At 49.6% G+C, this 12,704-nt stretch overlaps 1 protein-coding gene across 4 annotated transcripts in view; it reads left to right on the forward strand.

Moving 5' to 3' along the window:
- Positions 1-12,704, forward strand: part of pcbp4 (poly(rC) binding protein 4) — a 77,160-nt gene that overhangs the window by 37,831 nt on the left and 26,625 nt on the right. For all 4 annotated transcript variants that reach the window (XR_015112212.1, XM_086200444.1, XM_086200446.1 and 1 more), the window contains 4 exons: positions 5,988-6,298; positions 6,781-6,804; positions 8,388-8,420; positions 11,193-11,309. Coding sequence is in view for 3 of the 4 variants with exons in the window: in XM_086200444.1 (XP_086056570.1) it covers positions 6,155-6,298; positions 6,781-6,804; positions 8,388-8,420; positions 11,193-11,309 (318 nt within the window). In the remaining variant the exon portion in view is untranslated. The remainder of the gene's footprint in view (positions 1-5,987; positions 6,299-6,780; positions 6,805-8,387; positions 8,421-11,192; positions 11,310-12,704) is intronic.

Raw genomic sequence — 12,704 nt, forward strand, 5'->3', positions numbered from 1 at the left:
AATCAGAAAAACAGCCAGCAGCTGTAAAAACAACATGGCGCTGGATTTTTGTCAGAAAAGTGAAATCATCATAAATCACTGCAGTCTGCATCTCCTGCTGCAAATGTTGCTCAGCTGAAGTGGTTTCAGGGTCCAGATCTCGTCGGAGCACCAACTGGCGTCATGCTGATGACTCGCCACTCGGAGGTCAGAGCGTGGCTGCCAGGCTTTGTGATTGTCCTCCTTTCTTTAAAACATCTTAATTTGGGTCTTCTGTTGTTGATTAAATTGCTTCGCCCATCAGTGACACGTTTGCTGTTTCAGGTTTTCTGGGAGTGGAGGCTGTGAACCGGCCCCTGCAGGTCTCCTGTCTATTTGAATGTATCAGCCCAGCTACGCCCTACAAGCCCCGCCCCCTCCCCGTGTCACCTGCTGTTCTGTGAGCTTCGACTTTGAGACTGACAGTCGAGTCAGGCTCCTCCCCACAAGTTCTCCAGGTTGGGGTCACCCTTCACTCCGCATAGTGGGACGTTCAGAGATGGTGGCCATTGCTCATGTCTCAGGTTACCATGGCAACATGTAGCAGCCATGAAACAACTTCCATTCTGACAGTTTAACTGATGAGATTATTTTATTACCCTGGTGAACCTCCTGTCTGAACGTGTAACACTAAAATTCTATGATTACACTCACACACACACACACACATGCACACACACGCGCGCGCACACACACGCACACACACACACACACGCTCACACAGCTGACCTCATGCATGGCTGATTCATGGCTTATTCCCTGGCGTCCATTTCCACAAGGACAGGTCCTTGGGGGTGTTAACTCTGTGTGTGTGTGTGTGTGTGTGTGTGTGTGTGTGTGTGTGTGTGTGTGTGTGTGTGTGTGTGAACGAGCGTGTTTTCAATCGTACATGACTGAGAGGGGGATGGGAGGTTTTTAACCTCATGCTGAAGCTTCTGAAAGAGTTTCAATAATTCATGCTCCTCCCCCCCCCTCTCCTCTCACACAGGCATCCTTTTAAATGGATTAACATGTTCACCACACACAACATGCAATAAAGCATGATTCCCACACAGGTTTTAACCCCCCCACACACACACACACTCACTCACTCACTCACTCCTAACCTCTACTTTGAGACGTGACCTAATCTTGAAGGGTGAGATGCAACGGTGTTGTCGTGTTCTCTCCTGAAGTCTCTCCACACGTCTGTCTTCGGTGTCAGATTGTCTCTATGAAGTGAAAGCCCTGCGTGTCTGCGTGTGTGTGTGTCTTCATGAGATGTCATTTGTCTGGCGTGCCAGACAGCCTGCATCGCATTTGTGACCTACTTTGCCTTGGAGTGTGTATTTTTTATGAGCCGGCAGATGCAGACGCTCGCACTTTGCAAATAGAGCACAGAAATACACACTTTTAAGATCACACATCTACACACAAACACACACAGGTATAAATCAGCTGCTTTATTCATTCATCTGCATGACTTAGGATCATAGCGTCGATGGCAGAAAGACAGCACACACACACACACACACACACACACAATCAGCGTACAAGCAAAGATTTGTTGGACTCACTCGTGTGGATGTAAACGTAACAAAGACACACAACAACACGCGTGTGTGCCATGCTGCTTGGGTGAAGTCTGCTCCAGGTGGAGTTTTGGGGTGAAAGGAAACGCGAAAGTAGGAAGAGCTGGAGCAGCGCGACGGCCCGCAGCTGCTTTAATTCAGCCTCTAAGCTCTTCAACAGAGTTTCCAATTAATTTTTAAATCACTGCGCCGACTTGTTGACGAGCTCCTGACACCAGGAATCCTGCTCACTTCCACTCATCCAGGCGGTGGAAGACAAAGGCCTGAGATGTGGGGCTGTCCAGGGTTTATAAGCACACACACGCACACACACACGCACGCACACATGCACGCACGCACACACACATGTGCACGCACACACACGCACGCACACACACGCACGCACACATGCACGCACGCACACACACATGTCCACGCACGCACACACACGCACGCACACACACGCACGCACACTAGCTGTGAATGACGTTTAGGATTGAACATTTTTCCTCCAAGAACCTTCAGCAGAAATGCGTCTGGCGTGTTCAAGATTGTGTGTCTGGAGTTAGAGACAGTGAGAGGTTAGCGTGAGTGTGTGCGTGCGTGTGTGTGCACGTGTCTGTGCGTGTGTGTGCGCGTGCGTGCACGTGTGCGTGCGTGCGCGTGTGCACGTGAGTGCGTGCGTGTGTGTGCACGTGTGTGCGCACGTGTGCACACGTGTGTGTGCATGCGTGTGTGTGCACGTGTGTGCGTGTGTGTGCACGTGTGCACACGTGTGTCTGCGTGCGTGTGTGTGCGCGTGTGTGTGCATGCGTGTGTGTGTGTGCGTGTGTGCGTGTGTGCACGTGTGCACACGTGTGTGTGCGTGTGTGTGCGCGTGTGTGTGCGTGCGTGTGTGTGTGCGTGCGTGCGTGTGCGTGCGTGCGTGCGTGCGTGTGTGCGTGCGTGTGCGTGCGTGCGTGCGTGTGTGTGTGTGTGTGTGTGGGTCCAGTCCGGTGGATGGTTCATCAGTCAGATCCTCTGAAACCACAGACATTCTTCAAGTCGAGAAACTCGCCACCCTTGAGTTTGATTTCAGGATCATTTGTGTTTATTCGTTACTGGAGAACAAGAATCTGTGTATTCTCCTCTGGAAAGGAGGAGTACTGCTTCTGTTGTAGTCGTACTACTACTACTACTACTACTACTACTACTGTGAATGTACATTTGGAGCATCTTTTAATCAGTGGTTGTTTTGTCAAGATGAAGCCAAAGGTTCAGCTGGTGTGGTCGAGGACGGTGAGCACTGACCCATAGCGAGGCGTGCTAACGTTAGCTGAAGCTCACGCTGACATCATCTCCTGTTTCATAGCAATGGAACGCAACGTAAATCATATCTGCATCAGATATTCTGTCTCATAATCCAACACTGACGCAGTTCTATTGTCAAGGAAATGTTGTGTAGTCATGGGAACACTGGCAGCACGACGTCTGGCACCACACATCAACAACATCTTAGGATCTGCACAAAGAACAATGTGTGTGTGCAGGATTCTAAAATTCACTAAAGAGGTCGTGACTTTGTTGGGAGATTTTATGTTTTTAAATGTGAAGTATTGTTTCAGAAGGACATAAATGAACAATATTTTAGTTGTTGCAAACATGTTATTTAACGAGACGTGAGAAACTCTCCAGATAGTTATTGACTCACACACACACACACACACACACACACACACACACACACACACACACACACACACATTTTGTGATTTTATGAGCTACTTCAGTTCGTCAGCAGCAGCTTGGTCATCTGAGTTTAGAGGACGCTACTGGATGGACAGAAGCTTCTCGCTAAATCACTTCAGCGAGCCGGCAGCGCATGGCGCTTGTCAGGCTGTTGGCACCAACAACCCCCCGCCAACAACAGCCCATGTCGCCAAATCAACTCGAAATTCATGGCTAAGATTCCTCATCGGTGGGGAAACATGAGATCCACTGAAATTAGTTTGCTGTGATGATGACCTCCAATAACAGAAGGGTTCTTTACATTCAGTCCGAACTCCAGCCGCGTGGTTGGGTGTCCCCTCCGTCAGAGTGAAGTGGGGCGTGTTTGTCCTCCGTCGGGAACTTTCCCTGGACGGGTGCAGGATAACTACTCTATTGAGCTGAATGCCTTTATACAACGACAGTCAGAGGGCAACTCCACTTGGTCCATTCATGCAATATAAATAAAGAGATAAAGAACTACAACAGTTTGACCTGCAGAGGGCGGCGGTGGGAGCTTTGTTACCTGTGTTTCTTAACTGAAGATCGTTCACAGCATGTGGACAAAAGCTGTTAGTGAGTGTGGAGGTTCTGGACCTGACAGACCTGTAACGCCTGCTGGAGGGCAACAGTTGGAACAGATGATGACCGGGTGTGCGTGTCCTCCATGATGTTTTTAGCTCTTGAGAGGATGAAGCTGTTTGCAATGTCTGACAGCGAGGGGAGGAGCCAACACAGGGATTTTCCTGCTGTCTTCATGTTTTTCTGCAGAGCTTCCTTGTCCGCAGCAGAACAGGCCGGGATGCTGATCTGTAAAAGGACACTCAGCTGGTTTCCCTGAGGATCCTCAGGAAGTGGAGGCGCTGGTGTGCCTTTTTAACCGTTGCTGAGGGGTTGGATGATCATGACAGAACTCTCTCCACACTCGTCGTTTATCAAGAGAGGTCGAGGACTTTATGTCGATTATGAGTTCTTTTTGTTTTTGTGGTGTTGAGGATGAGGTCTGTAGCAGACTCATCACACCTGTAACGAGCCCGGCCACGGTGGCGCCATCTGCAAACTTAATGGCAGAGTTAGATGGGAATGTCGGTGTCCAGCCAGAGGTGTATCATGAATAGAGGAGGGGCTCGGCACCCCTGAGGTGAGCAGGTGCTGAGTGGGATTGTGGAGGAAAGGTGAGGGCCGTCATGCCGCTGATCAGCAGCGAGGTTGAGGATGTCTCTTCTCCATCTCTGACTCTTCTTGAGACGGTCTTCCTGTCTGCCTGCTGGGTTTCGTCCTCTTTGTCTTCAGGTTTCTGTTGAGTCCTTTTCATGAGGAGCCTCTGAAAACCAGCTCCTTCTGGAAGCTCCTTTTTGTCCCCTAGATGTGCGCGTCGTAGCTCTGGATCCGTCCAGGAGAGCACTTGTTTAATGAGGCTGCATGAAGTCAATCAAGAAACATCAGTAGTGATGCATTTTTCATTGTGTTCACGGAAACGATGAGGTCATCAACCTTGTGTCCCCTGACTAGTAGGAGGAACGGATCTCAGCTAAAACTGACAAAATCTACTTGTGACTGCGTACTGTAGCCCTAGCATATGTAGTATGAAATGAGCACGAATGTGAACAAAGCATAAAGCTAATCTGCTAACATTAAAGCAATACTTTCCCCAAGAAAGTATTTTACCTCTCAAGTACTCACTAGCAGTTCTGAGCTCACAAAGATGTTCTTCCCTCCTTCATCTCTTCTTTGTGACTCCAGGATGCAGGAAGAGTGGGTATTTTTCTCCCCGAGGACCAGACAGCCACGGTACCTGCAGAGAAACATCAATACCTGCACTAATATGCAGTATTAGCTTAATAGATCAAAGCGAAGTAAAATCTGGTCAACTGGACGTAAGTTTATCTTGAAGACGTTTCACCTCTCATCCGAGAGGCTTCTTCAGTTCTAGTGAAGAGTGTGGAAACTCCAGCTTATAAACCTATGTGGGAGTGGTCAGTGCTATTGTGGTGGAAACGACCCTCCCCAGACTCACCTGGCCTCCCCAAACGACAGTCGTTGTGCGGTGTCAGGGAGTTTCAGGGGTGGTCGTTAGGGAGTTTCACCGACCACTCAGATGCTAATGGGCTGTGCTGGCAGCAGCCGTTCCACATGGGTCTTTCAGCTGAGCTCTTTGGGGAAGCTTTGAAAGGACTTGGTTGTAAATAGGAGAAAGGAAATGTCGCAGTCCACCTCCTCTGTTCAAAGATGGTTTCTCTATCCTGACGTGGATGGCTTCTTTAACTCCTCTTTCAAACCATCTGTCCTCTCTGTCCAGGATTTGGACATGGTCGTCCTGGAAGGAGTGGCTTTCCTCCTTGAGGTGGAGGAAAACCGCTGAGTCCTGTCCTCCAGAGTTGGCTCTTCTGTGTTGGGCCATGCGCTTGTTGAGGGGCTGTTTGGTTTCCCCTATGTAGAGATCCGTGCAGGCCTCACTGCATCTGACAGCGTATACCAGATTGCTTTTCTGGCTGTGAGGGGTGGGATCTTTGGGGTGAATTTATATTAGCTTAATACTCGACTCTAGCTTCGTCCTCTTGAGGAGTTGTCAACCGTCGTTTTCATTCAAGGACTAAATGAGCTGCCAAAATGAACGGATGAACTGAAGGATTCGAGCGCCTTGTAAAACCATCCCTCTATTTCTTCCCTCAGAGCTGAAACAGGAACGAAGATAGACCGCGGCCCCCATTGCACCGGCTCCAGCAGTATCACCCCACTGCCCCTACCTCCCCTCGCCCCTGACAGCTCCACGGTTCCTCGCCGGGTTCTCCAGAGGGTTCTCAGCGCTGTTCTGGAAAGCCTCGGGGCCTCGGACCTTCATGCGTCTCCCAGCGGCAGAGTCCACCCACTCCTTCACCCACCACCACACCACCACCGCCACCACCACCATGAGCAGTGAGCAGGAGTTTGGAGATGGCGCCATGGGGGTGACACTCACGCTGCGCCTCCTCATGCATGGAAAGGTGAAGAGCAACTGGCTGCAGTTTTACATGTTCTAAAGCAAAGTTGTCAGCTGAAAGAGTACTGCAGTATTCATATTGGCAAGGACCTGAACGCAGTATTCGTATTGGCAAGGACCTGAACGCAGTATTCGTATTGGCAAGGACCTGAACGCAGGATTCAATGACCTTGCAGCAGCCATCCCACTGACTTCCACCCAGTCGAGTTCTCTGTCTCGAGCATGAGCCCAAATCATGACAGCCCGACGGATTGAGGCTGGTTCCTGCCAACAATTTATGTCGATCAGTCGGGTTGAGGTGGGCTCAGACCCTCCGAGTGTCAGAGCTCTGGCTTCCACTCACAGCTCTGAACACTCGTGGTTCGGTGCTACCAGTGTCGAGTGTGACCACTGGTGCATTGATTGGCTCCTTGGCGCTTGTTCAGGTGTGGATGGAGCCTCTGTGGCTGCTTTCATCTCTGACCCTTTGTGTTTTTGTCTCCACAGGAAGTAGGAAGCATCATCGGCAAGGTGAGTTCCCTCCTCTTTGACGCCAGATTGAGTCCATCCGTCTTTTATGAAGGTTACATGAACAACACTGAGCTGGTGAACCTGGCCAAGCAGGAAAACTCCAAAATGTTGGGGGTGAATAAAGGATAATAACGCCATTTATCCATATGCCTCCACGCCAGCAATCCGTCCGCGTGTCCATACCGACGTGACGTCTGGAACAAGCACGAGAGCAGCATGGAGTAAACCATGTCGGTCCATGTGATTGTGGTTATGAAAATTATTTTACATCCTTAATTTTACAAACTGGACCTTCATGCCACAGCGCAGTTTGCATCTTTGTAACGTTCTGAAGTTTGTTTTTAACAGTCAATGCAATCTTTCCTCGCTAACATGGAAAAAATCCCCTCCATCTCTTAACCCTGGTTGTCTAAAATTGGCGCGCCGGTCAAGATAGCGTTGGGTGTAATCCTCCCACAAAGATGTTAATAATGCGGAACAATTCCCGTCGGGCCGTGTCATTCCAATCACTGCTGAGTGAGCGGGAGCTGCTCTCCAGGGACGCCAGTCCATTTAGCAGAGGGAGATAAACCCCTGGTTTCCAAATATATCACAGCCGAGTGACTCGTGATAACGACCGCTGCCTGTAGAGCCCTAAACCCATGATTTCTCCCTGCATATATTTAGATTCCCCCTCACCAACCCGCCATCTGTGGGGCCTGCTAGTGTCTGACATGGCAATGACATCATTGTGCTGCACTTCTAGAGGGTTCTGTCCAGTACCAGGCAGCTTGGTTCCTCTGCTGAGTCATGAACGCGGCGCCGGGTGTGTGCGCTGACCTGCATCAGTCACCAGACCGTTGAACAGCAGACGAAGACGAGCTTTTGAAGGCGTTCAGTCTCTTCATGTGAGATGATTGAAGGTTCTGTCATGAGGTGGTGCTGGTTCACTGGTGCCGTGGTGAGCTGAGGACTGTCAGACTCTTCGGGTGTTTGTTCAACTGTTGCTTCAAAGATCTGTGTGGATCCAGAATCTCCATATCAGAACGTCCTCAGAGACTCTCCAGCAGGTTCCGCTTCTGGAACCTGAACTTCCTGAGGGCTCTGCCCAAAGGATCAATAACGTTCTAGCTAATCTAATCTAAACCTGGCGAGGACATCTGTTTCTCTCTAGTTCAGGAATTGAGCTCTGAAGGTCTGTCGGGACCCTTCCAACCTAGAACTACGGTGAGGGGGCGGAGCATAGCTCCTTCAGCCAGTCATCGAACATGTGACATCCTCTGTTCGACTTTAACTGCAGGTATTTTCTTGAAAGTGAAACGGTCTCTAGGTAGAATTCCAGAAAGGTTCAATGAACTATCAGGCAAGTCAGGTTTCCACAGCTACATAACATGATTTAACACCAGACTAAACGTGGGCCGCCGCCGCCGCCGCCACCTCCCGTTCGCCCCTGTTGTGACTGCTGAACTCGCGTCACGTCTTTCTGTGTGATGTGGTGATGCTGTTGTGGACCCGAGGAAGACGAGCCAGTCGCTGTGGCATCAGCCAGTGGAAATCCTCAACATAAACTAACAAATTCAACTGTGTTTCTTGTCGTCCTGCAGAAAGGAGAGACGGTGAAGAGGATACGGGAAGAGGTAAGACCCCGCCAAACACCCCCACCTCTCTCCATCTCCCATTTATCCATGGTAACCTTTCAACTGCTGCTCACAGGCACCCTGATAATTACAGCGGAATTGGAACGCAGCGCAAACGCTCTAAAACTCCGGCACGGTGGAATCTTATGTGCTGCTGTGAAAATCTGTGATGCTGCTTTTATCAGACGTGTCAGAAGAGAGGAAACTCGCCGCATGTGGATTCCCGTCATATTCAGCTATTTTTAGAAGGCGCGCTGAATGTCTGAAGCTGTAGTTTGTATTAGTGAGAGGCCGCTGTGATGGCAGTCGTGCTGACATGCACGCGTTTAGCTGTCACAGCGGCAGCATGACATGGAGCTGTAGGTGTGGAGCTCCCCTGTGGAGCACGGCCCTCTCCTCCTTCGCTTCTGTCTCAGAGCCAGACGAGGAAATGTGTTTGAGGTTCAAAGACTTTAAGGGTTGAGAACGAGAAGAAAACACTGGAGAAAAGTTTCTGACAGAAAGCAAGAGCACAGGATGGAGGCTTGTTGGCTCAACGTCTTTTACAGGTGCTCGATCATATATTTGCATGAAAATAGAGCAGAACTCACCAATAAAACACAGGTTCAGGATGATGTTCACCCCAGAGTACGTCATCTATTCCTGTGGTCATGGTTGCCGTGGCCACCAGGTGGCGCCTGTCACCATCCATCCATTGTCATCTTCCACTTATTCCTTACTAGTAAGTGTCACGGGGGGTGGAGCCTATCCCAGCATCTACGGACGAGAGGCGGGCTCACCCTGGACAGGTCACCAGTCCATGGCAGGGCCAACACATAGAGACAGACAACCATTGGCTCTCCCAGCCACGCCTACGGTCAATTTAGAGTCTGGATTAACCTGGTCCCTCTTGATGTCTTTGGACTGTGGAGGAAGCTGGAGTACCAGAGAGAACCCAGCAGGAACAGGGAGAACATGGAGACTCCACCCAGAAAGATCCCGCGCCCGAGTCGGGACTCAAACCCGGAACCTTCTTGCTGTGAGGCCACAGTGCTGACCACTGCTCCACCGTGCAGCCCCGGCGTCTGTCACAAATGTTACATCTCTGGTTCCAGTTGCTGCAGTACATGAATGGTCTACAGCTTTGAATGTTGGACGCTGCTGCATAATGAAGGTGGGCGCGTCAGTGGCTCGCCAACGTGCGCAAGGCCTGGTGAGAGTGAGCTGAGCTGGCTGCAGGGGTCCCCGGAGAGCTCATGTAGAGCCAAGATGATCTTTGTGCTGATATACAGGGGAAAGACAGGAGCAATGAAAGTGTGAATAATGTGTGTGTGTGTGTGTGTGTGTGTGTGTGTGTGTGTGTGTTTACACCAGCAGCATAAAGATGAGAAACATTAGTGAAATGGGCCTGAAAATGGGTCACAGAGCTCCTTCTGGTGGGTTTCATCATGAAAACAATACTGTGGTTTAATGAGCCCAGATTTACTCAATTTGGGTTCCTGCTTGCTGGGGAAACTGTTAAATAATAACTGGCAATACATTCAGGGGAGTGTGTGTGTGTGTGTGTGTGTGTGTGTGTGTGTGTGTGTGTGTGTGTGTGTGTGTGTGTGTGTGGAGAAACAGACTGAAGATGAATCAACACTCCAGAGAGCAGAGGAGCAGACGTCTCTCTGTCAGGGGACGTTTTAAATTAACTCATGAAATGTCAAAAAAAGTTAAATGTGAATTCAGCAGTGAATCATCCGACGTTCCTCCGTGGATATAAAACTTCCAGCAGAGGAACGGAGGGACTGTGCTGTCCTCCACAGCCCTGATATTTAGGAAATACCAGTTTAAGTATTCCTGCGAAGTTTCAGGGGGCTTTCGTTCCGTTCAGCGCAGCTTCTCACGGTGTCGCTGAATTCAGGCTCCAACTGAATATTTTCTTCATGTCCTCCTCTGATGGGGCGATCATGTGATCCCAGTGATGAAGTTCACATTGGTACTGTGTGTACTTGTACCTTTACTGGCTCCATCCAGGAGCGCAGGAGACCACCACTGTTGGTTTGTCTGTTAGCAGGAAAACAAAAAGCTTTTTTGATGGATTTTGGTTGGAAAGTTAGAAATGATAATTCCTCATAACTCTTAACTCACCCTTCAATGTTCTTCTGACACTCCCTCTCCTCTTCCTCCCCCCATCTGGCTACTATTGCACCCTTGATATCTCCACTTCTCCTCTTATTCCTCCTCAAATATTTGCACTTGTCTCTCTTGTCTCCTCTGTGCCTCACTCTCCTGTCCTCTTCCTTTAATAATTCTCCGCCTCAGCCTAATCTCCCCTCCTGTGCTCTTCCTCCTCCCCCGTCTGCCTCCTCTCCTCAAAACTTTGATTTACTACATCATCATGCTGTCGCTTCCTCTCCCCCCAGCTTCTGTGTCATCCCTCTCTCCTCCTGCATCACAGGTGAATCTCCTCTAGAGGGCAGTGGGAGGAAAACGGTTCTCTTCTTCTCTGTCCACAACATACCCCCCTTCACACACACACACACACACACACACACACACACACACACACACACACACACACACACACACACACTAATGTGATATCTCTGTCCCTCCCCTCTCCTCTGTCCTCCCCCATCATCCCCTCCATTAACTTCCATCTCCCCTCCCAAACCCCCTCCATCGTCACACCCTGGTCTCCCCCCCATGTGCCTCTACTCCTGATGGATTTCCTCATTTCCCCTCCCTTGCTTTTATCCCTCCCCCATCCCTCCCCCCGCCCCTATCCCTCCATCTCTGGGCCCACAGAGTAGCGCGAGGATCAACATCTCTGAGGGTTCCTGTCCAGAGAGGATCATCACCATCACCGGGCCCACAGACTGTGTGTTCAGAGCCTTCACCATGATCACATTCAAACTGGAGGAGGTAAACACACACACACGGCCAGAAACTGGACCTCAGTTCTGACCAGAATCCCAACCCAGCCTGACGCACCATGACCCGGTTGCATGTGCGGGACGACCTCCGAGGAAACTGAGCACCACGGCGTCTATGTTTATCCTGTGAAGAGAAAAGGAGATGGAGGGAGAGAATATGGGACTCAAAGAGACAATCATGTTTCCTGAGTGGCCTCAGACTAAATCTGGTGCCTTGACACCCAAGATATGGCAGCACCAGATGTCAGTGGCTAATGTATAGCTTGTAGCCTCCTTGCTCACGTTGGAGACTCTCTCTCTCTCTCTCTTTCGTCAGGAAAGTGTAACCTTTCCTTCCCTTCCTCCACAGTATGGCTGCTCCTTGGCAGGGCGCCTTTATTAAGACTGCATATCTCATGGGGTCTTCTGGCCTTCTTCTCCTTCCACGTGTGGCTCATGGCAGTGCTAGTTGGAGACTTGCTCGAACTCATGAATGGCAAACTGTTGATAAAATATGAAAACCCTTCGCAAAAGCTCATCACAGTTTTCCAGAGCCCAAAGTGATGTCTCTTTTGTCTCACGGTTCAAACCCCCGCAACTCTTCAGTTTCTCTCATAAATCACAAAAGTGATCTGAAACCCTGATATGTAAGAGTCCTAAAGGTCTGTTTCCAAGCGCTCCCTCTTCATCCCGCTGTGTGATCAGAAATCCACGAACATTTGATGCGAGTGTAAAACTTACTGGAAGAGCTCTGGGTCCTCTGAACGTACTCGTCCACGCTCGCTGACCTGGAAGCATTTCAAAATACTTCTACATTCAGAGTTCATGACAGTTTTTGACAGTTTAGCTGCTGTTAGCCGTCAGTCTCCGTTAGCTTCAAGCTAAATATACGTGGCTGGCTCTTCCTGCATTCTGGAGTCACATGGAAATGATGCAGGAGGGAGAAAACACATATTTGTGAGTTCTTCAAGGCAAAGTACTGGGTGAAGTTTCATTTAAATTCCAGTGGATTCCAGTCACATCTTGGTGGTATCGACGTGTTTGAAACGTCTGTCAGGGACTCAGATTCTCCCCAGTGGATAAATTTAGTCGTGCAGATTTTATTCATGAACGCTATCACATGGTGAACAAAGATCAGGCAGCTGAATTATGCCAAAAGGGTTTTTATAGCGTCATGTTGTCATTAAAGAACATGGTGCATGCTGGGAAAATGAATCTAGACCGTATTTAAAACGCCTAATGGAAGAAAACAAGATGGATGTCAAATGTAAGGAAGAGGAGTGGATGGAGGCAGGAAGTGGACAGATTACAGAGCGGTATGTCAGGATTTCTGAGGGGATTAAAATATGAAATGAGGAATGTGAGATGGGGGGAATAAGATGAAGGGAGTATAAAAGAGATGGGA

The sequence above is a fragment of the Aulostomus chinensis genome, chromosome 3 (genome assembly GCF_037954235.1).
Source record: "Aulostomus chinensis isolate RoL2024-O1b breed Wild chromosome 3, RoL_Achi_v1.0, whole genome shotgun sequence".
Taxonomy (NCBI): Eukaryota; Metazoa; Chordata; class Actinopteri; order Syngnathiformes; family Aulostomidae; genus Aulostomus; species Aulostomus chinensis.